This window comes from Drosophila erecta, unplaced genomic scaffold (assembly GCF_003286155.1).
Source record: "Drosophila erecta strain 14021-0224.00,06,07 unplaced genomic scaffold, DereRS2 tig00000021-arrow-pilon, whole genome shotgun sequence".
NCBI lineage: Eukaryota > Metazoa > Arthropoda > Insecta > Diptera > Drosophilidae > Drosophila > Drosophila erecta.
Genome location: NW_020825198.1, coordinates 18,455,907 through 18,480,479, shown reverse-complemented (window position 1 = coordinate 18,480,479; position 24,573 = coordinate 18,455,907). Strand labels below are relative to the sequence as shown.

At 39.7% G+C, this 24,573-nt stretch overlaps 3 protein-coding genes across 4 annotated transcripts; 1 reads left to right on the top strand and 2 right to left on the bottom strand.

Moving 5' to 3' along the window:
• Window positions 1-318: 318 nt before the first annotated feature.
• Window positions 319-2,183, bottom strand: LOC6544884 (E3 ubiquitin-protein ligase NRDP1). Its single transcript, XM_001973112.3, has 5 exons — window positions 1,899-2,183; window positions 1,676-1,818; window positions 1,159-1,603; window positions 940-1,105; window positions 319-881 (listed from the first exon to the last, which is right to left on the bottom strand). The coding sequence occupies exons 1-5, from the start codon at window positions 1,986-1,988 to the stop codon at window positions 778-780; spliced, it is 948 nt and encodes a 315-aa protein (XP_001973148.1). The 5' UTR covers window positions 1,989-2,183; the 3' UTR covers window positions 319-777.
• A 223-nt stretch (window positions 2,184-2,406) lies between these two features.
• LOC6544883 (group XIIA secretory phospholipase A2) lies at window positions 2,407-3,707 on the bottom strand. The gene is made up of 3 exons (XM_001973111.3): window positions 3,456-3,707; window positions 3,219-3,378; window positions 2,407-3,149 (listed from the first exon to the last, which is right to left on the bottom strand). The coding sequence occupies exons 1-3, from the start codon at window positions 3,543-3,545 to the stop codon at window positions 2,707-2,709; spliced, it is 693 nt and encodes a 230-aa protein (XP_001973147.1). The 5' UTR covers window positions 3,546-3,707; the 3' UTR covers window positions 2,407-2,706.
• A 278-nt stretch (window positions 3,708-3,985) lies between these two features.
• Window positions 3,986-23,800, top strand: LOC6543799 (protein kinase DC2). Of its 2 annotated transcripts, XM_001973110.3 has the most exons (9): window positions 3,986-4,106; window positions 4,172-4,234; window positions 11,093-11,776; window positions 20,721-20,889; window positions 21,235-21,344; window positions 21,404-21,649; window positions 21,716-21,897; window positions 22,506-22,583; window positions 23,255-23,800. In XM_001973110.3, exons 1-9 carry the CDS (start codon window positions 4,001-4,003, stop codon window positions 23,378-23,380), a joined length of 1,764 nt encoding a protein of 587 aa, XP_001973146.1. In that variant the 5' UTR covers window positions 3,986-4,000; the 3' UTR covers window positions 23,381-23,800. The 2 variants fall into 2 exon arrangements, with proteins under 2 accessions (XP_001973146.1, XP_015013021.1); XM_015157535.2 differs by lacking the exons at window positions 3,986-4,106; window positions 4,172-4,234 and adding an exon at window positions 5,823-6,680.
• Window positions 23,801-24,573: the final 773 nt, after the last annotated feature.

Genomic DNA, 24,573 nt, shown 5'->3' with positions numbered 1-24,573 from the left:
ATTTGTGTCGGATTTCTAAATGCATATGCTGGCCTGCCCTTTCTGCTGATAAGGGGCTTGAACCGATAGTTTAAGTGGAATAATCAGTTTTATTACTATTTCTAATCTAAGAGGTTAGACAAACTTTCAGAAAAATAATTGTTTTAATTACTTAAATATATGGAAGAGTATTGCTATACCCTCAATAATGAATAAATGGATTTATGTTTTGTAACTTAGCATTACAATTTTATTTCATAATTAAAAAAGAATTTGAAATAAGTGCAAATCTCGTACTGCAATGAGTAAGTTAATTATGGTAATAAGTTCTTCCATGAATACATTAGTTAAATAAACTGTTTATTACTTGTTCCACATTTATTCTAAAAGTATTGACAAATAGCTCAGAATTTTAAGTATGGAGCAATAAGAATTTAAACGCGAATTAAGACACTCACAGCTTCTATCCATCAAAATGGGAATGAAGTGAACGATAACGAAGGGACATTTGTTGAGATCGCTTAATCAAACATAAATTATTGGGTATGCGAACGATTTAATGAAGTATACGAATTTGCGTACTAACTAAATGGGGAAAAACAATGAACCGAAAGTAATATATATTTTTTGTACAACTTGAAAGTCGTCATGAGGCGCTTGAATGGTTTGTTTTGCGAGTTTTTCCTTACAATATTGTTTTTAATGCTTATTCTTAAGTTAAGGAATCAACAAAACTGAGCACTGTTCGATATAGTTAGCATTTAACCTAGGATAAGTGGTTAATCAGCGGCAGAAGGCCTACTCGATGCCATGGGCGAAGATCATGACCAAACCTGGATCGATCATGACGTCCTCAGTCATGTGGAGGTTGTCGCAGCTCAAAACGAGCACAGCTTGCTTGCCTACAAGAAATTACATTTTAAGGAAAAGCCTGCTAGATTCAGGATTTCAGCTTATTACCTGGAATGCGTCGACACACATAGTTGTCGTAGATCCTACGGTTGGTTTGTCGTGTCTCTAGCGAGCTGAGACCTCGGGGCCAACGTCGCTCGTGGCAGAACTCCATGAGACTATCCAGGATGTGTGGCGGACAACCCGACTCGGACAAAGCGCGCTTGATCATGAGCTATCAAATGTATGTGAATTTACGTTTTTATAAATGCATACTTAGCTGCTTACCTGCAGTGCATCGTCGGGCGTAGAGATCATTCCTCCCCAGCGCGTAACCCTGGCCCGAGGCAGTGTGCTGCTCCATCGGATCACCTCGTCGCGCTCCATCTGGTCGGCTATGGCCCGCATCGCAGGATTGGAGACGCGCATGGCACGCATAAAGTCCTTGAATAGCTGCAGCTCTCGCTTCAGTTCGTTGATAGTCAGCTGCTGGTCGGTGAGCTCCGATTTGAGCTCACCCATCTTTTCCGTCTGCTTGACAATTAAAGTGCGCAACTCCCGCACGCAGTTGTGGTCCTTTAGCTCATCCTTGGGTATGTCAAAGCCGCAACCCTTCTCGCAGGGAAATGGTCGCTTCGGGTTGTGGATGCATTCCTCCAGATGGGAATTGTAGGCGTCTAGCTTTAAAACAGCCGTGCAGCCATAAGGCGCATTGTCACAGGTAATTGACAGTCTGGTTGGCAGGGGTCAAAGATTAGTTAGGTTTCACAAGGGTGGAGAGTTAAAGGCGTTGGGTGGTTCTCACCTGGACAGTAGGTTGCGCAATATGCGAGGAACTGCCCGCAAGTTGGCAGTTGTCAGGGCATTGCGATCCACCGGACAAGTGGGCTGGCGGGTTAGCCACTCATTAATGCATCCCCGACAGAAGGCGTGCTCGCACATTACGGCCTGAATCGGTAGATATGTATGTTGTATATTTAATGCATATGTATGATGCGTGGTGTGTGTTCTTTGCAAACAAAACAAACCTGCAGCGGATCCTCCAGCACTCCGGAGCAGATAGGACAGGTGAGCTCCTCGTCCACCTCTCCCTGAAAGCGATTCACATCGTAGCCCATCTTAGGTCTTCAGCGCGCTGGCCATCCGCATAAAAATACTATTCATAAGTCTTTTCTGCGGATTGCAAAATCGGTGTTTTTTTTTTTTTTTCGTTTCAGTCAGTGCAGTGTTGTGTAGTGCGAATAAGTAGTGTTGGTAATCTGGAGTGGCGCTTTAGCTGTAATCCGCTAGAAATGTCTTTTTAAAATAACTGTTTAGCCGGTAAATATTGCGTATTTAATTTGAATTTCTTCTTAGTTTTAAAGTAAACATAGAATTAAACTCAAAATTATTAATATAATAGTATTTTTATTTGTACTTCTTCAGTCGTTTATTTCAGTGACAACACTTAAGATGTCCAAAATAATTATATTCATTATTCAATTCAATTCAATTCAGCTCAGGCAGCTTTATAAATTAAATACACCATTGTCTTGGTTAAAATCTGTTTACGGATCCGACGATTATATATTTAACAAATAATATACATATAATGCCATACGGACCACGTCAGGATCAGCGTACGATAGCTTTTAAAATATATTATCTTTATGATAGGTAAAAATATAAATGTATTTAACAGTCTGGACCGTTGGCATGACACTATTTGGTATACAATAATGAAATTCGTCGCAATGGGAGTCCAAGGGACCCCAAGGGCTAACACAACACATAACACATTTAACGCTTAATCAGATACCCCCAGTGCCCCGCACCCTCTTAGCAAGCGATCCTGTACTATATCTCGTTGCGATCCTTCCACCCATATTTCTGGCGCTGCTGCTTCTCCCTACTATTGCTATTGCCCTGCCTATTGCCATTGTAGGAGGAGCTCTTCGGGGGTGCGCAATAGCAGGATCTCTGCTGGGAGTCCAGATAGGACCGGCATCCCAGGGTCAAGGTGCCGGTGAATAGCATCTTGGCAGCCGCCTTGCAGCCCTTCATCATCAGATCGCTGGCTATGGACTTCTCGTAGCTATCGCAGTACTTGTACAGGCACCTCTTGAAGTCCAGGTCGCACAGCTCCTTGTCGCTGTTGCAGGTGTCGTAGCAGATATCATGGTCATTGCAGCAGGTCTCCATCTCCTTGGCCGGCAGATAGTCGGTGCTGATCCTTAGGCCCAGGGAACCACATCCATCTGCGGTGGGGGTATAGAACTTATTCTGAACCGCCTTGGGTGCTGTAAGAAACCGATAAACACACATATAGATGCTGGGCAATTTACATAATGCCAAATGCGTCACCACACCTGGTCCTCCGATATCCGGAGCGGGGCACTGGTATATGCAGTTCTCGTCCACGGCCGCGTCGAAAACCTCGTGGACAGTGCGAAATTTGCGCACCAGAACTATCAGGTTCTTGAACACGTCACCAAAGAGCGCCTCCGCGGCTATAATGGCATCCCTTAGCTAAATCCGGGGAGAGAAGATACAGGAGTACAGATAGCATCTCTCACGGATTCCCTTCGAAAAGAGGTGCACCTTACATGGACTATGGTGCTGGATCCATACCCTGAATAGGCGTACGTTAGGAACGTTAGAAGGTATATGGCTACCTTCATCCACGAGAACTGCATGTTCGCTGTTTAATTCGTTTTGGAAAGGTGAGCTATTTGTTGATTGCGCGTAATAATAAAATAAACTATCCAAAAGATATTTCTAGCAGTGTGACCGAGCGTTGACCATTTAAATATACCAACCGGCTCGGAAACTATACCAAACTGCATATGAGGTGGTATTTGTGTGGCTTACTTTTAGGCACATCTAAACATATTTGGTATTCATAACATCATAACTAAAAGAGATCACGAATTCATAATGCCTTGTTGTAGCTCATTTACTTACTTATACCTTTTATTTTGTTGTATCTTCGCACAGAGTGCTAAAACGAAAGTTATACATTTATAGCACATTTTGTAGAACAGTGGCCCCATCTGACAAGGACAAATCAAAGCACACAACTGCCAGCAAATATCGATAGTTCGGGGGGGAAAATTCAAAAAAGTGTAAATAAAAAATATATACTCCTTTAATGAAAATGTGGCATGTATTTTTGGATCGTATTTTAGTGGCTTGCAGAGTCAGCACATGTGTTCTCGCGAATTTCGGCCTCGGATTATATTCCTGCTGGAAGCAATGTGAGTTGTTACCACATTTACGTATACTTAAAGCGGCAGCAGTCTTAAATCATTATGGCTCACAGTCTGGGGCGACCATGACGTGGCTGTCGGTCTGCGGGCAGGACTTGCCACGCCCACTCAAGGAGGTGAGTGCATGCAATGTCCTTGCACTTGACAACAGGCTGAAGCAGGCTCAAAACGAAAATAGGAAAATAGGAAAAACAGTCGCACACAGAAAACGTAAACGCAAAGCTTGCTGACATCCCGTGCCTGCCTTCGCTTAATTATACCATCAAATTGAAATGCACACGGCAATTGTATGCGGCACCTGAAATGAGTCTGTGGCACGCAGGCGTCACTCGTACTCGCAATTCGTTTGCACCTGACCTTGTTGGCCTTTATTACAGCGGCCAACAAAATCAACGTGCACAAACATGCGAACGCAACACCCGAAAACCGTTAAAGACGCGCTCGCTGTTTGCTTAAACCGAAACAGAGGGCTCGTAAATACACAAATCATATTTCCAGATTTTCTCAGCAACGCAACGCCGCTGCCGCAAAGTCTACTGAAAACAAACAAAACACTGAGGAAAAACACCCCTACCATAAAACCGTACATTAACCTTTTGATTTAAGAGCGGTTCTTAAATGCTTCTGGTTTGCATTTTAATTTTTCAATTTTATATTTACTAGTCTTAAGTTAAGTACATTTAGTTAATTCTAAGAGATTTTACAATGGAATTACCATCCGTAAGGTTTTGCCTGAGTGTTTGATTAATTGAGCATCTCTGCTATACTGTAATACATACATGCATATTTACATATGTATTTAGGTAAAAGTGTTTATTGGAATTTTCAAAAATTCGCGAAAGACGAAATGTCTGCTGAAACTCCTATACTTGGAAAAATTGGGTGTTTTTCTCCTAACTCCCAATACTTGGAAAAACACCCAAACACCATAGTTTTGAATATGTTTACTTTAGCATCATTCATTTGGTTAGTAAAATAAGTTTACAAAACGTTTACACTTTTTTAAAATCTTTTATATTAATAGACTGAAAAGTAAAAAAAAAATAAATAATATATATTGGCTCTCAATAAAAACAAAAATTTTTTAAGCATCTCCTTTCTCTCTAATTCGGGAAAGCAAAGCATATTATTAAACAGTGTAAAATTGCTATAAGAACAGCGGAAATGTGTAAACTGTTGTCTACACAGCGACAAAATAAGTACATTTTTGTCTATGTAACTTCTAAATAAATTTCTACTCGTATATACGTACAGCACATGTTGTAGATTTTGGTCGCTATAATGACTTTCAGTTCGGTGGTGTTACTGTCAATTAGCCGGGCGCACAGCATTCTGGCCGCCTTATCGCCATCGGTCGGTGATTACGGACCGCCTGCGCCATCCTGATGGCGATGATCCTGTTGCCGGCAAACCGTTTAGGCCCTCAAATGGAACAGCACTCGGGACACTTGGCCAAAACCAAATATCTGCACACATGGAGAGCAAACACAGGCACAAACACAAACACATCCGACTATCAAGCGAGCATCCCCATGCCGTCTCCCCTTGGCCGCCTTCAAAATCATCATTATTGCCATCGTCATCATTGGCCGCCGCCCCGCCCCCTCCGACCAGGCCGCCCCCTTTTCCGAGCCACCACGACTGCGCTGCGACTGCGACGTTGACGTCGACGTCGAGAGCTGTGGCAAGCGATTCGCAGATTTTACGTTTCAGTTTCGTGCAAAACGTGGAAGCGGCTGGTCAACCCAAGAAAAACACCACAGAACACTGAAAAATCATCCGAAAGAAAATTGGAAAACTCGGCATTGGTCTTCAGACTAGAAGAAAAAAACGTACTCAAAGTTTGCAATCATCACGTTTGATTAATTGCGCCAAGTTGGAGTAATTTGGCTTTGTGCTGGCCAAACGCAGACTAACGAAAAACGAAAAACGAAGAAAACTGCAAGCTGCGTTGTAAAAACCGGAAATTCTAGATCTCTCGGATCTCACGATCCCAGCGCATATAAACAAAACAAAGCGGCACTTTGTGCCACACAAAAAAGCGAAGAAAAACCGACCAAAAAAGTGACACAAATAAAGCAAATCGCGATCGGTGTGTCCAGTCGATCTCTGGTACCCATGCAAATAATACCTATGGCCCCCGTATGCCTATAACACCCATAATACCTATAGCTGCCCCCCTAGAAGCGCTGAGTGTTGAGTTTATTTCTGTTTCTGTTTCTGTGTCGGCTTCAGCGGTTTTCGCCTTTTTTCTGTTGTTATTGCCGGCCAAAAGCGAAGGAAAAATCCAACTCGGCGGCTAGTCGCGGAAAATCGTGCGCTCTTAAAGTAACATATTTATTTTTAACAATTTCGCAAGCGTTCAAATTTTGCTCCAGCAAAAAAGCAAAATTGAGAACTCACAAGCCAGACAATCGCAACCTGAACAACAACAATAAATATAGATCGGCTGTGGGATCGTTAAGTAGGAAAAAAACCAAACCAAAAACCAAAAAACCAAAAACCAAAACAAAAAACAAAGGCAGCAACGGCCGGCAACTTTGGATCTTAAAATTTAGCTTGGTGAGTAATCGTGGGTAGTGTAAAAAGTGGAAGCCAGCAGCCAGCAACAAATCATAAATGCTTGCTTTCCAAAATAGAAGCAAAATGTGGAGATAAATTCGTTTGATGATTGAGCTTTGAGTACTATAATTAGGCGAGCCAATTTAATTAGTGCAATTAGCTAATTACACCTCACATGCAGAGGTAAATCTTGCTATTTGGAGTGGAATAGAAGTAAAAAAGTGTAGGTAGGTAATGTGTTTTTTTCTTCACATTGTCTCATCTAGAGATTTTGGGATCTTGCTAATGTAGTCATTAAGTTCATTAGATCTGCAATTGACACGTCTTGAAAAGTTTAAGTGGCTCGCGTAGATATAACTGCTCGAAATAAAAAATGGAAATGTAGAAATATAAATAAGAATACAATTTTAAAATGGGTATTTTTGGATTGATAGGAATTAAAGAATTTTGAAGCCTCTAAGAATCAGAAAGCCTCCTGATATATAGGTATTTAAAAAATGGGAAGTGAATGATTCGTTTATTCCTAACCACTCCATAAAGCGGAAATGAGACGCATCAAGTTGTTTATCCCCTCCTCTGAAATGTGGCAGAAATATTTGCTTCAGGTGACCCCATTTAAATAGCTTTTCTTCATGTCGCGCTTCAATAACTCTGCGCAAACTGAGTCAAGGACTTTCAAAATCTATTCCCCAACTTGCCCATACGCATAAATGTTTATATGTTTCCCTAGCCAAATACAGTGGCAACTTAAGTGAGGAACTGGCACAAGGACAACGGAAGTACTTGCTCCATAAAAACAAATCCAAGACCATAAATCTGTTTGGCCCTTATTTGAGTTCGGGAAACCCTGCCAGAGAAAATACTCGTAAGGAACACAAAGCGTGTTATGATTACATTTAGCCGGCATTATTTTTCACGATTATTGCCATTTGGGGTTTATTAGCCAAAAAGCAATGGAGTGGGTGGACAATCCTTATCCCTGTCAGCCGAAAATGGCCAATGAATTCTCGTTTTTGTAACACCCCCATCATTAATTCAAGCGTGTGCACTTATTCAGATAATTACATATCCTGGCGTACGAAAAATATTATTTATGCCAACGCCTACAGCGAATTCTCTTTCACTGTTTGGAAATTTCGAAAATACACCGATGACGATGATGTTAATATGAGACGCTTTCTTTTTATAAAAAAGCTATCTATAAATTCGCGCTCTTATTTTTAAACAAATCGCCTCGCGCTGTTTTCAATTAATTAAGCACACAATTTATGCCTTGGGTCGCCCAGCGAATTAATAAATGTTGCAAGCAGTGCACCTAAAATTAATTTAACCAATAAAAAGGTCAATTGGCTGGTTGTCACAAGATTAGGCAATCTTCTCTTGCTCAGCCTTTCAAAATATATTCGCTGATATTCCGAATAAATCAAGTGTCTTAATGATAGGTGAGCTAAGACCCATGGGATACGTTTCATCATTTTTCCGTGGAAATTTCCGTAAGCATAAGAGTATTAGCAAATAATTTATAAAAATACGAACATAAATATTTAAATATAAATATGAAATATTTATGGGAATATAAGTAATTTAAAGTAACTAGGTTCCTTTTTCTGGACTAACCTGAATAGCGATTTTGGATTGCAAAAAGTGCCAATAGGAAGACATATTTCTAAATATTTGTTATGATTGGAGTAGCCTTTTCAAAGTAAACGACATAATGACCCTTACACGGAGTCCGTCTTCTAATCAGAACACTTCTGCCGAAGAAGATAACCCTGATCTTGCGCAATCCCACACCCCATTCACCTGATCTTTGCATCTTATCTCGCAGACACTAATTCTTGTGTTTAGCGTTGGTACGAGGCACATAGTATATACTTTTCATTGCGTTTTCCATTCACGAAAAGTGGAAGTGGCTACAAGAGCAAAAAAAGAGTGCTGGCCACCGGAAGATTAGGCAACAACTTAACATTTGGCTGGCTGACTGGCAACGACGACCCCAATTTCCATTTCCATTTTCAAATTTGGCAGCCGCCAAGGTGAATGGGGCCGATCTTCAGAGTGTAAGTATGTGAATATGTATCTTACGAGTATATAGGACTGGCCGATCGGCGAGATCGTTTGTTTCTGTTTCTTGGTTCTTTTGGCTGTTGGCTAATTTACAGCCCGAGTGATTGTCTACAATAATTTTTGAAAAATTATTCTCAAAACAAGCCATGCACTTTGCCTTAGACAACTTTAATTTATATTTCCGCACTTTAATGTGTTGGCGTTTCATTTTCATATTTTCCCACCGAAAAAGTGCAAACATCTTGAACGCGTGCGTAAATAATCATGCATGACAGTCGTTCGTAAAATGAATGTATGTGTAATAATAATAAAAAAACAAAACAAAGCGTAAGCTTAAGGAAATATTCCAAGAAATTGTCGGGCGGTATTTTTGCACATATCAAAACGTTCTACCACACAAGGCTTACTGCAATAAAGCGATATAGATATGCATACCCATACGTATACTTAATATTTCTTGAGGCGCAGTTAATACATTTACGTAAATCCAGGTTTATCAGTGGTTGCTTTTCGAGGCGTGTCAATTGCTATGGGGCAGACTTTTGTTACGTGGGTAAGATATATCTGAAAAAACTGCCAAGTTAAGCGAGATGATACTAGGTTTACAAGCTGAAGGGTAGGAACTTTTTAATTAGTCTGAATTCGTGGGAAAACCAACCGAGTTTCTGAGCTATTACACATATGGGTTGCATGTATGTCGCGTTTTTATGAAGTACTTACTTATCTTCTCTCTTTTCTATTTATGTATTATTTAGTAAATACTATATTGTAAGAAACCTATTACTCGGCAAGGTCGGACACAGTATACTCGTATTTAATTCACTTCCTCTTCCATTGAATAGTACTTATTTGCACTTGTGCCTGACGTTTTTGCATTTTCGAAGATATTGCCTTTCACCGAAATTGGCAATAAACCCTTTCGCTGCTCGGTAGCCAAATGCCACGCCTGACTAATCTATTGTCATCTTCTTGGCCTTCGAACAGCCAACGCTGTAGTTAATGATGCGCATCAATCCCTGCCCTCCAGTGCACATTTTGGGTGGCGCTTTTGTGCATCCTCGAGTCAGTCGAATGCTCTTCTATGGACCAACTGGCCTAGATTGCCCCGGCCACCGCTTAAACAATAAAAGCCACTCAGGCCAGCCAAGAATATGCGGATAGAAGCGCCATGTGGATGGATATTGATTTTATAGTCGGATGCGTCCATCTCGATTTTGCATTTCGGGTGGACCGACCTCAATACCGCTTTATCGACTTTATTATTTCTTGAGTTAATGCATCGGGGCATTAAGGCGAACCTCAAGAAATTGCCTCTGTGTCTGGGGTCTGGTGACTCGGGGGCTTTCCTTTTGTTGGCAGCCATCAAATTGAATCAAGACTGCAGTCATTGTTATTAATAATATTAGTATGTGATATTAACTGGACTGCAGCCTCCTTTGTGGCGGCGGTGGAAACCCTTTGGCATGCGAACTCAATTTTCCTAGGCTGACAGTTTATAATGCCTTTTGTCCGGACGCCTGTCTCTGTGTTGATAAAACACTTGTTGCTGGCTGCACAGCAGTACATATGTACATATACTTGTATACTTGTAGTACCAGCGGCCATTCCATTTCACTTTCAATTTACGAGCACTACAATGACTAGACCGGGCCCAAATACAAAGCCATCATCACTATCCTCGGCTGGTTAATTAAACGACCATGGTCTGGCAATGGGAGCGGACTGGACTGGATTGGATTGTGGGACTCGGCGTATAAATACACCCCAAGGCAATTCGAAAGAACAATGGAGGCGGCATTTAGCCGAGCGTACTGAGCTTTTAATGGATATGGGAACTGAACTTAAGGAACGGGAAGTAAATAGAAAGAATGCAGGTTAATGGTGGAAATAACGTAATTGTTTCCCGAAATGCTTTGAGGTCAAAGTCAAAGATTCAATATAATGTATAAAAACATATACATTTACTTATCTGCTTTATGCGCTTAATTTCAAATCAATACTCAAACATTTATTTTTGAATTTAAGTATGAAAGGCGAATTGATTTTTGTGTGCAGCAGTCCATTTAAATTACGAAATTAACAAGACCTTTTAGTTATACGGCTGAGCTTGTTTTTAAATCACTTAAAAGGGCAGTTAATTAATTATATTTTGACAGCGTAGTACATCGTGCTTAAATTGTTATGTGAACTGCCAACAGAGAAACGTTACGGCAATGTAATTACGGCAAGTGTAACCTCTTTGCCATTTCCCTCCAACTGCTTTCAATCAATCACGCCGGCTATTTGCTTTGTTATCCAAATATAGCTCGACAATTCATTTCCAATCCATTTCCATTCGATTGCAGGAAAAACGACAGGAGACAACGGGACGACAGGAACTCCGGCAAGGACAATCGGGATTCCGCAAACGAGGATTGCGAGAGAGATGTCCACGGCGACTTGTGCCCGCTTCTGCACGCCTTTGTCATCCGGCACGGCAGGATCCACGTCAAAATTGACAACCGGAAACGGAAGCGGCAACACGATGACGTCGGCGTACAAGAAGAAAATTCCATCAAACAACAGCACAACAGCAAATACAGCAAATGACAGCAGCAACACAGAGACAACATTCACATTCAAATTGGGCCGCTCAAACGGCCGGAGCAGCAGCAACGTAGCCTCCAGCGAGTCATCCGATCCACTGGAGTCCGATTACAGCGAGGAGGATCCGGAGCAGGAGCAGCAGCGGCCAGATCCGACGACCAACAGCCGGAGCAGCAGCACCGCCACCACCACCACCAGTTCCGCTGACCATGACAATGACGTCGACGAGGAGGATGAGGAGGACGACGAGGACGAGGAGGAGGGCAACGGCCGGGATGCGGATGACGCCACCCACGATTCCAGCGAGAGCATCGAGGAGGACGATGGCAATGAGACCGACGATGAGGAGGACGACGACGAGTCCGAGGAGAGCAGCAGTGTCCAGACCGCGAAGGGCGTGCGCAAATACCACTTGGACGACTACCAGATAATCAAAACAGTGGGTAAGTCGGATGCTGTTTACACTAGCCCACGGGGCGTATGATTGATGTTAAGGTCCCACGCCTTCAACTTCAACCTTCAACTTGTCGCGCGGTTTCGATCGATAGTTTCTCGTGTTTGTTGACTTTGCTAGGAGAACTGTTTAGATGGATGCCATCAATACTCCTTCGCTTCTAGGTCAGATGAGGTCATAGGGAGATTTATGGATGGCATTGTAACCCAAATAGAGTTGTTTCTGGCTTAATACCTTCCTAAATGTGGTAAAATCTTTTGCGAATTGAGAATGATGGTCTACTATAAATGTGGGCACAAAAATGTTTAAGAGGGTGTACGAACCATTTCATATATATACACAAAAAATCGATTCACACAACATTTCTAAGATTCCTCAAAGAATTAGCCACTTGCTGTCTGGACTGCTTCGTTTGCAGTAAGCCAAACATTCCACTTGTATTTCTGTCAAAAATGAAAAACTCGCCCTGCACACATTTGAAATTTCTCTACTTTGATTATTCCATTTAATTAAAAGAGTTTTCTCACCTGTTCAATCAATTCGATTCAACCACAGTTGTTTCATCTGGAAAAGGAAAAATGTATTCAAATACCATTGTTGTACTTTTTCTATGCTTTCTGTTTGGTATTCTTTGATTTTCATTTCAAATATTTATTACCTCATTTCTGAGCACGTCGGTATGAGTGAACAGCTTATGGCTCAGCGTCAGCTTCGCTTTTCTATTGCTTTTTATTGGCTTAATGCATAAATAAATTCTTATTGATTACGCAAATTGAATGAGGCAGCGAAGAAGACTAGGAGCTCGTATTATGATTATTATGAGCTTTTCGCACCCCAGCGGGCCAGGGAAATGTTTTCATTGCTCCACGGCGATCTGGCTTGCGTAAAATTTAATTTAGACAATATTTAAAGTGAGTTCGTTTACGTACGATTATATATTCTTGGACTCTGCTTAGGATCATCAATGGGTCTTACGTACTCGCATAGACGCCCAGCCATTAATGTCCATAATATTTTGATTTGTTTTCCCATTTTGACGTCTTCGGTGTGAGCAAAGCAGCCCCTTTTAGTATACGACTAAATTTAGTATACTATTCAAACACTCATTAAGCCTTGTGGCATAAATATTTACTTCAGCTTGAGGTGAGTTCAGGGCATTTTCCTGATTTATTGCCGCAACATTTCCTCTGCTACACGTGTGATCAATTTGGGGTTTCTTTACTATCAAAATCATCAAATCCATTTAAATGTATTTATGCGCCGATCGTTTCAGTTGCAAAATGCTATGCCAACTCAAACAATCGCTGAAATCTTGTGGGAGTAACTAATGGCTTTTCTATCGACTGTAATTACCTTTTAAATTGTTTTGCGTTCCCTTTTTTTATATTTTTTTTAACAAATTAATGAAAGCTACATGGCTTAAGAATCTATTGTGGGATCTAATGCGTTTTAGCTTCTTCGAATAGTGTAATTTTCTTTGTTTGTTTTAATTTAGCACTCACTTTTTCATGGCTGCTAAGTACCTACATTTAATGGAGATTAAGTTTGCCTACTTTCGATGCTATCTCAAATCAAGTCTATTTTCAATTACTGAATATTACAAATTGTTCTATTAGTTTTTGTTGTGAAGCGAAATGGTAGTCAATTAATGGCAGTTAATCTTTTAAGTTAAGATCTTGGCTTCTTGTAGAAAGCATCATTGAATTTAGCTTGCAAATCTAGCCCTGTCAAGGGGTATTTAAAGTTCATCAGTCAACACCACTTCCGTGATATGAGTAATTCCGCTGAGTTCCCTTCCGTATCTGCTTTTCACCGAGTTTAGAGTGAACCACACGCCGCATGAGTAATATAGCACGGATTTCAAACAATTGCCAGAGCCCAGAAGGTATTGAGTGCGATTTTCGAGAGAAATCCGTAAGAAGTAAATAAACCAGAGCGGAAATCATGCCATGCGTGTGCATGGTATCCCAGATGGAATGGGAATGGGTTGCGGGATTATAAATGGCGGTGAGTCACGCTTCTATTAGGGCATACGGATAATCAACCCAGTCCCCTTCCGATAATAACAATTACGGGCGATGGATAGAAGTGAGCATCATCGCCAAAATTGAGGAAAAGCCAGTGGATGCTGAAAGCAATATGGCAAGAAAATATGAAGAAAACGCGCTCTGAAGCCAAACAAAAACATTGCCAACTCTAAACATGTGCCCCTCAAGATTTACTATAAATATTGATAGTTGTTTCGCAAATCCCATTGATGAAACCAGCGACCTGAGGTCGGGTTTTTCCCGAGAAGATTTCCCAAGAAATGTTTTCAAATTTCATAAAAAAAACAACAGCATAACTTTTGTTTTCCTTTTCGGAAACAAACAAAACATGTTTTTATTTGTGCACGTTCTGGCTGCATGTGATTCGATGGATCAACAATCTGAAAATGCCATTAACTTTGGCCTTAAACCTGTCAAACAAACAGTTGATTTGCAATTAACACCGCAGTGGAATGGACTTTGGTTGTAACTGGAAAAGGAAATGCGCGTCTCGGGAAACTGGATTGAAGTTGAAGTCTTGCCTGTCTCAACAATACTTTTATCTGAGTGAAAGTCCATGTCTTATCATTGCTAAAGTATCCGGGAAGAAAGTTTGCATTTCTTATGGAAGTCAAACCAGGATCTTTTGAGGAATGGTTAAATAGTGCAGAGATATCTGAGTTCTGTCATTAAATCATCAAAGTGTAGACGAAACTGTAAGCTCTCATTAAATTCTTTTTAATGATACACACATTCCTGCTTCAATAACCAAGATCGTTTACGGATCCTAAGCCAAAATACCGAAAATTAGGCCACCCGAAAAATCCAAAATTTCTGAATTAAGCGCGCAAAATGGTCTGATAGTAATTATTTTGGAAATGTGAAATGTGTTCTCGGGCGATCAATTGGGTCATTAAAAATTCTGAAATGTGCCTAGTGCTCTAACATTGTATAAATTGTTGGAAAGTGCGCTAGATTTTCGGCAAGGATCAATAACCCCATCAGTTATACATTTTGTTCGGTGGCCCAATTTCCCGGCTAAGTGAGCCAATGCGGAAATCTCTGACAATGGAGGTGCTGACCTTATGTTTCCCTCAGGTCTTCGCAGCTAATATATCAACTTGACAAATATTCCCAGTGGGGGGGAATACTTTTCAATGGATCGTGGCGCGGTAATTTTTGAACTGGCAATCCTTTTAGTCTGCCCATTGATTGATGGATTTGCAGAGATAAATATTTACGCACGGTTCTGGGAAACACAATTCAGTTGGGACATAAAGTTGGCCAAGAGACAAGAGCCCGTTGCCTTTTGCCAATTGAAATCGAATTGAAATCGCCGAGTGTCAGACGGCGTGTGTGGCAGTGGTTCCTTTTGGGGCTGTTTTTGTGCTTTTAGAATAAATTGATTTTTAAATAATAAAGGCCAATCAAATTTTGTGTCGGCTAGCGAACACATGTCCCAGTGTTTGTGGCCCGTGTAGAACAACAAGTTGTGTGTCGACATTGCGTCTGCAAAGTATAACTCATAGTTCCAATGGAAAATGGAAAATGGAAAATGTTCGCTTTTTGTTGTGTGCTAAGTGCCTAACAAGTGTATCTATACGAATGTCTATACGAAAATTCATTTCGTCTGTGCTCGCCGCACGAAAAGACAAAATCAGTCAACGGCAAATTTACGATCGTATGGAAAATTTGAATTCTCCTCGCCCGATCTCTGTAAACTTTGAGAGGCTCCGAGGAAAATGTGAATTTTATTTCAACAAAATCGAGCCAGCGTATAGGCAAATATAATAGACATTATTATTTGGCAATGTGCCGAAAATCAAAGACCCCCATCACTCGGCCCCCTTTTTTGGGGGTGGAGGAACTGGTGCGTTTTTGGGGCCCAGTCGGCATCCAAATCTTTCAAACATTAAACTAGCATATGCATATTAAACTGCGTTATAAGCACACTTTTGTCTTATTTAAAAAGGTGACCTAAAAATGCATTTTGCATCTGGCCGATATAGGCAAATTTAACCGCACCCTTGCCCGAAATAGACGAAATAGGCGAATAGGCGCAATGATTTTCTATATTTCAACATCAGATTTATGTTCGACCACGCCCCCACCACTTTGCGGTCTTGTAAGGCTGCAGTGTAAAACTTGACAAATGTGAAAACATCACCGACAGGCAGGGGCAGGTGGGTTAATTTCTATTTGCTATGTGGTAAATGGTAAACATCTGCTTCGAAAGTGTCATAAATCGCTTAGGTTATGACTGGGATGTCGCAAGTGGAAGGGTGAGAGGTTCTGTGGGCGGATTGGTAATTTCCGCCATACAGATATTTCCATTTTCGTGTCTATATTGCTGTAAGTGAACCAGGAAGAAATGGGAACAACCCTTCTAGAAAGTTGTGGGTAGTTGAAAGCTCATGTTGGAATATATAAATAAATATAAAATATATAATTATTTCTCTGTTTTCTGTTTATTTGTTTGAAAACCAAATAATAATAATAATACAAAGAGAAGTATGTGTTGAGATCTACCCATAAATATTATATATTTTATAAATGATTTCCTAGAACTGGGGTTGCTTAAAATATCTTCTGCAATTGATTCTGCGAATTACAATTTTAAATTGAAATCTCTGTCCAGTGAGCATATATTTTAATATGTATATGACCACGGCCAAATATGACTCGCAGATATTTTTGTTATCTTCCATTTTTAATTTAGTATTCGGTAAAATGAATTACACTGAAAACTCGCAGCTAAAGTGCGAGGCTTGACACCCTCTATTATTACAATTAGCTGAGAGTATAAATGAGTAGTTGTGTAACCCATTTGCTTCCTACCTCAATAATTGTACCTTACACAAATAAATAAAAGCCGGAAAGATCGTATCTCGCAAGAACGAATTGCAAAATCAACAAAAAGCTGCAGCGGAGAACTTAATTAGAGCAGTCAGTCAGCAATTATCACGCGACCTAAATTTCCTTGTTTGCTATTATTTACAACAGCTTAAAAATCCGCATTTAATGCCTATTTGGAAATGTTTAAACTTACGATCGTGCCGGTATTATTTTTAAACTGGCCTCTGAAGCCGCGTGTCTCTCACTAGGTCTTCCTTTATTTATGAATCTTTAAACAAACTTTGCCTCGACGAACTGCATAAAACGCAATTAACTTTATTTTACTTGGTGCGGCAGCTGGCGAGAACTGCAAATGGTGCCAAGTTTATATTCGCATTTACATGCTCTGCTTTTCGGGCAACTTTTTACAGTATTTTGACTTTTGGCGCACACAATTCATTAAATACAGAAACAGATACGCAACGATTTTTATTTGCCAGCGCAAACGAAAGGCATCCATCCATCAGATGTTCACTGGCAGGCGGACGGACGAACTGCATCCATGGGTTGGCAATTTCACTGGACAGTTTATGCCACCGCTTCGTCAAATAGAAAGTTTCGTGTATTATGTAAAATATGTTTCGCCTTTTTCCACGCACTTTTTCCAGTTGCATCTCTGCAACTCGTGTGCTCCGTCTGCCTCTCCATCGCCAACAGGTTTGCCCACATCTCGGCCAGACTTTAATTGTGGCCGACTGCCGACTTGGTCGGTCGTCTGCGGCTTCGTCTGAAGACTGAGCGGGCACTGAGCGAAAAGGGGGGTCATAATCATTTATTTAATGCTGCTCATTAGGTATTTCTGAAATTTGAATAGTTTTTATTTCCTTTTGGATAAGTAACACGTATCTCTCACTAGAGAGATTTTTCTCTTCTGTTTTTATTTAGTGAACTTATCTTTATGAAGTGTATTTCAAATTCCGTTTTAAAAATTACAGTAGATTTCACAAAAGTTGTATTATTTTGTTGCCAATAATCCTGCTGGTTATTTTGCAATCTTTAGTCTCGAGTTTGTCTGCTCCGCAGCTGTCACAATTTCACTTTGGCCAGACTTTTAGGATCAGCCGGCGGCGGGCAGCTGGCGGCTGGCGGCTGGCGGCTGAGGTAGTGGAAGTGGTAGTTAAAACATTGGCAAAAGCACTTTCCTTTGCACTAGTCGAGATCGACTTGAGGTGGAGTGGATCGTACATGTATGAGGTGCTAAGAGACCGTTTTAAATGCTTGCCGAGTGCGAAGATGCCGCTTCTTTTTAGAAAGCCAACTTGAAGAGTATTTAAGACTGCAAGCGTGTTTTGAGCATTCACACAGTCATTGTAATGGACATAAACCATACATTAGGATGACATACATTAGCATGGGCTTAGTGTCCACTGTAAGTAAAAGACAGATCACTTTTCTGACACATGCAGTCTTTTTAGTGAAAAAACAAATTTCTATTAAAATTGGTGTATAGATAACTGAACAGCAGATTTTCTATATGATCCACTAGCAGTTAAATGTAAATGTTCCGTGATAACTCCGTAAATTCTTAGTGAAAAAAACTAATTTCAATGAAAATTATATAGACAACTGAACAGCAGATTTTCTATATGATCCACTAGCAGTTAAATGTAAATGTTCCGTGATAACTCCGTAAATTCTTAGTGAAAAAAACTAATTTCAATGAAAATTGGTGTATAGATAACTGAACCGCAGATTTTCTATATGATCCACTACCAGTTAAATGTAAATGTGCCGACTGCACTGGATGTTCCTGATTTTAAACACAGCCTTTCAGTTGTTTATTTCTCCAGCACCCTTCTACATTCCCTATCCCAAAATATGAATACTTTTCGATAAAATTTTCCACTATAAAAGCATGTAAATATTTAAAAAACTATTTTCTCCGGAGCAAAGCCGCCGGAATTGTTCCACACTAGCCATGTGCCCCCATGCAAGGCATGCAACTTGTTGCCAGCCAGAACTCTCCGATTTCCCATACCTTTTGCCCAAATATTTTTCATTATTTCCTGCGATTTTCCTCTCGCTTCGTTTGTGATTACCATGCAATGTGCCGGTGTTTGCGATTTAGCCTACAAATTTGAATTCAAATCGTGAAATATTCCATCATTGGATGTAGTTATATCTGATTGATTTATTTCGCCTGGCATGAATTAAATATTTATTCTTCGTTTAGTCAAGTTTTTAATTTGAATGCCAAGGCAATTGCTAAGCATTTATCTTTAAAATATTTTCCGCATATGGGCATGTTTTATGGGCTGTTTATTTATGATGGCTTAATTAGTTTTAGTGGAAGGGTTCCAAAGTTCGATTTTGGGGATTCCAAGTTTGTTTGCACTTGAGCAATGTGCCCATAAAAATGTTTTTGACATTCCGTCCAATTGTTTGGCTCTTAAGGAATATTTCCCAGGAATATCTGGAAACTTGGAGATTTGCCTTAAAAGCATCAATTTTAAACTCATTTCGCTAGAAGTGCTATGAGCTCATTAAAGCGTCTCGTCTCTGGGATTTATCAATAAGGCTCTTAGATATTTCGCCCCCACTTTCCCCGCTTTTTCATCCCCACCTCAAAACCTATGTAATCCCACTCTCTTGCTGACTCATTTGAACTACGTAATCGAAAAGAACAATTCATTAATTACAAAGTCGGGAATCATATTTTGATTTGCACGCGTAATGCTGCCTCATTAAGGTGTATCCATATGGGGAGACCTTGGGGCACCCACCCACGCCCACATACAGCAGCAGGCAAAATATTAGTGGTGGGATTATTTCTTGTAAATAACGTAACACCTATTATTTGTTTGGGTTTTTGGTAAATATATGAATCTTTAGTAGAATAGGATAAAGGAAAGGAGTTAGAAGACCCTCTTCTTCAGTTGCAATTATCCCAGTCATTACTTTTGGCTATTATTATTATTTAATTGTATACTTTATCATTAGCTTGGCCGTCTTTCCTGTTTCTTTTGCTTGACCGCAGCTATAAGAAGCCAAATATTCTTCGGACTGTGATGTTTAATTTTTCGAGGAGGAACGCACGTGGCAAATAATTGTGGCAGAGTTCAATAATCTAATCACTTCTGCTTTATTACATTGAAAATCACGGCTAATTATGGTTGGCATGAACGAACGGGAACACCGACCATTGCGTACATACAGGGAAAACGTGCTGAAAAACTAAAAGCAGCTGCAGAAAGCGAAACTTTTCCCACTCCTCCCCGGCCGCTTCGAATTGGAAATGATTTGATTGCGTTTCGGCTTTTGATTTATAAGACAAATCAATTTGTAGCCGTTTTGTTGTTTTGGCATGCCATGGAAAACAAAACAGAGAAAATGAAAAGAAAGAAATTTCCAGCCGTCGCTCTTGGCCACAAGTGTATCTGGCCAAAGTGTTTACGTGAAATCCGAGAGGCTCACACGCTCCGTGTTTCCTTTCCTGCCAGTTAGTCACTCGTTGGCCCACCGAATGCCCAGCGAGTCGGGCGTTAGCCCAATTAAAAACTCAAGGTTGAGAAAATCTCGGCCGGGCGTGTAAGCCCACACCCAAGTTGGTCATATTAGTAGTGCTAGCCTCAAAACGTGCTCGACAGTGAAAACAGTAATTATGCAAACAGCTGAGGTTCGAAAAGTGGTTCCAAAGATAGCGCTCATTAAATGGGAATATACTATAGGGCACAGGAAGAATTATGAATTCAAAATTGATATAGGTTAACTTCTGGTTAAAAAAGTTACAAAATATCTGGAAGTAATTCTTATTTGAACCTATTTCATTTAAATATATTAATGAAGGCACTTCAAGAATATTAAATATTTATATGTTACTTTCTGAGTAGTATAATTTTCACCTCGTCTGTCACTAAATCACGTTTTGGTTAAGCCGAGACCTTTGCCATATCGTTTGCAAACACTTAAATGGGGCATGCCCCGATATTTAAGAACGTTGTTTGCGGTTTTGGCTTGGCTGCACTCGATAATACGATACCCTACCCTACATTACCACCTTTTCCCTTTCAGGCACGGGCACCTTTGGACGAGTGTGCTTATGTCGCGATCGCATTTCGGAGAAGTACTGTGCCATGAAGATTTTGGCCATGACCGAAGTCATTCGTCTCAAGCAGATTGAACACGTTAAGAACGAGCGGAATATATTGCGCGAGATTCGACATCCGTTTGTCATCAGCCTGTAAGTAAAAAAATATGGAAAATATCCCACATTTTTATTTTTAAATAACTTTAAAAACCCTTGATAATGAAGTTGGCATATGACAAATATGAAAAAAATCAGAACTTATAATTTGTAAAAATTAAACCAATTTTCATTATATATTTTATCGTGTAAAAAATTGTACTATTTAAAAATAATTTCTTGCTCATATGTATAACAATTTTTTTGTATTTAAACAGAAATTCTCTTAAAAGGGCTTTCCTCTTTTTATAACTGAAAGACTTCTTGTGCTCAATTTATTTTTGTTGTTAATTTATATAATATAAGAATATATCCCAGTACCTAATGATTTTTTGCATGCAGGGAATGGTCCACAAAGGATGACTCAAATCTGTATATGATCTTCGATTATGTCTGCGGCGGAGAGCTGTTCACATATCTGCGAAATGCAGGAAAATTCACTAGTCAAACCTGTAAGTCACCATTCAATATATCTTTTATGTATGTATCAATAGAAATCATTTTGTTTCAGCCAACTTCTATGCGGCTGAGATCGTCAGTGCCCTGGAATACCTGCACTCACTGCAAATTGTTTACCGCGACTTAAAGCCAGAGAATCTGCTGATCAATCGGGATGGCCATTTAAAAATAACAGATTTTGGCTTTGCCAAAAAACTAAGGGATCGCACTTGGACATTGTGCGGAACGCCCGAGTATATAGCACCTGAGATAATCCAATCCAAAGGGCATAATAAAGCCGTAGATTGGTGGGCATTGGGTGAGTCTCAATTCGGTATTTTACAAGGATTTTCATTATATATGGTAATTATGAATTCAATTTTAGGAGTTCTCATCTACGAAATGCTCGTGGGATACCCACCTTTCTACGATGAACAGCCCTTTGGGATTTACGAGAAAATTTTGAGCGGAAAAATTGAGTGGGAGCGTCATATGGATCCCATTGCCAAAGACTTGATCAAAAAGCTGCTGGTGAATGATAGAACCAAGCGACTGGGCAACATGAAGGTGAGAATCATATGCAGACTTTGTAGATTTATAAGTTTGGAAAGTATGGAAGATCTAACATGGGAATGGAATAAATAAACAAATAATTTGGAGCATAAAGTTTGTTCAGCTGCCAAGTCATCTGTTTGTTTCATTCGATTTCTTTTAATGAAAAGTAAAATTAGCACTGTCAAAGTTTATTTATTTGCACCACCCCTGCATTCTTCTTTACTCTTTTCTCAGATAGTCTCATAAAAATACTTGGCAGGGCTTTCGTTAACATTTTCCGGCTTATTAGGCCCCATATTTATAGAGAATTGTTTACACTTGTCGCGGTCGGATTTTGTTGCTGGCATTAAAAATTGCATCGCATATATCAAAAATTAATTGTTGGCTATCACAAATAGATCTGCACATGCTCGTTGTCAGTTAGCCTAATACATTTTTTTCGAAATCATTTTTCACCTACCTCCGAATTTCGTCGCCCCGCATTTTCTTATATTTTAATAGATTTGTCGCGCGTTTTTTGCAACACGAGCTAGCCAAATGCAAAACGTTATTTATGTCCAATATTTTGTATTTCATTCTATGTTCCCCCGCCGATTTCGGAATACTCCTCATCCCCACAGAATGGCGCCGATGACGTGAAGAGGCATCGCTGGTTCAAGCACTTGAATTGGAATGACGTCTACAGCAAGAAGCTTAAGGTGAGTTCAAGGGTCCTATCTATTTTCCGATTTTCCCTTTTAATTATTAGTAATTGTGGTCATTACTTTGTGTGGATTTTTGGCGCACTGAGTTTTGCCTCCGCTTTTGTCAGACGACCAATGTATTTTCATACGTTCTCGTAATTAAAAGCAAATAAACAAATAAGTTTTCCAAATTAGCTGTGCCGTTAGTTAATGACCGCAGCGTCTATTTCGGCCTTTTGGGTGGGTGTTGGACCCATAAATCTACCGATTCGCTCTACCCAGTCCAGTTGGTCCAAGTGCGAGTGAAATGTAACAAAAGGGGCATTTCGCATCTGAAGGAGAAGGTGTTAATTGCCCACATGAACGCCTCCGTCCAGGCGGGAGACAATGGGTTAAATGCGTCACGACTGATTGTTACAAACGTGCTGAATCTTGCGCACATTTCGCAAATTTTACCCGTCGGCCACGTACATGTGTATGTTTGATGTGTTTTTCAAAGGAAATGCTCTTAATATAGAACCAAATAGAACTAATTATGGCTGAAGCTAACTTTAATATTTATATAAATTCTTAGGGCTTTCATAATTTAACTTGAGCTTAACCACTCATAAGTATGCGACAATTAGTTTAAAATATAAGATATATACAATCAAAGCAATAATTTTTTGAATTTTCTTCACTTATAGCCACCAATTCTGCCCGATGTACATCACGATGGCGATACCAAAAATTTTGATGATTATCCCGAGAAGGATTGGAAGCCCGCCAAGGCAGTAGACCAAAGAGATTTGCAGTACTTCAATGATTTCTAAATAAGAGCCGAGAAATTGTAGTTTTTTGTTTTCTGTTGAAAATTTGTTATAATTTGCGACAGCAAGAACATTCATTATTTATACTGGCAATTAAGTGTTTAAAGTGCTGTGCTGATGCAATGATATGTAATGGTACATATATTTATATACATAAACTATATTATACAATACGACTATACATAAACATACACCCGTACATAGTAAGACTAAGTTTATACCCGTTATGTTATGTCTAGCGAGTGACGTCTAAAATTATTTATATATAATTGTTTAAATGTTCAAATAGCGAGCAGTCCCCGCAACTAGAAAGAAAAACCTATAAGAGTACAGCTAAAGTACAGTAAAGAATATATTATTAAAAAACAACAAAATATTAACGTAAAACGTTGAATAAAGTGATACAATTTGAAATTTGCCCAAGCCTTTGTATTTTAATTTCGAATATATTCCTCTTCCTTCGGGGATTAGTTTTGGATCCGTAAATCTGTCAGATTTCGAACACGAGTCGCATGCTGACGAGCGTGATTTTCCTTTGACGTTTGCTTTTATATATTTTAAAGTATTTCGGTCCAGTTTTTGTTTTTTGTTTTATTTTAAAAATTGTGGGCATTTTAAAATAAATAAATAGAGTATTTTTTAATTAATTACATCATTTTTGTGGGTATGGAATCTGGTATGAAACCCAAAAATGAGTTGAGTAATGTTATAAAAGTTAAGGGAGGCTTACAATTTATATTTTTCTTCATACAACTATTTATGTTACACCTTTTTAAATCGTGGCGGTATATACATATGTGGAAAGCTTGCCTGTTCTTATTTGGACACAAGTGCTTTTCCCGTTTCCTGGTTTGTGTATCGGAAAAGTGGAAAGCGATTTTAATCGATAGCAATCGGAGGGAATTTCGAAATGGGTACACAAATGTAACGTAATGCACGGAAATGAACTTAATTATGCGATACATATATAATATAATTACAATTAAATTTTTAATTAAACAAAATCAAAATGGCCTTAAAAACAACATTTTGTAGGAAAGTGGAAAGGGTATCAGACTACGAAGATCCGACAGGGCTTTACATGCAGCTCCAAATTAAACAATATTATATGCATTGCAAGTTTCAACATACGTTGAAATTGTAATTTGACACTGACTAGAATTGCACCACTGTGCCTCGCGCATGTAGTCTCTTCC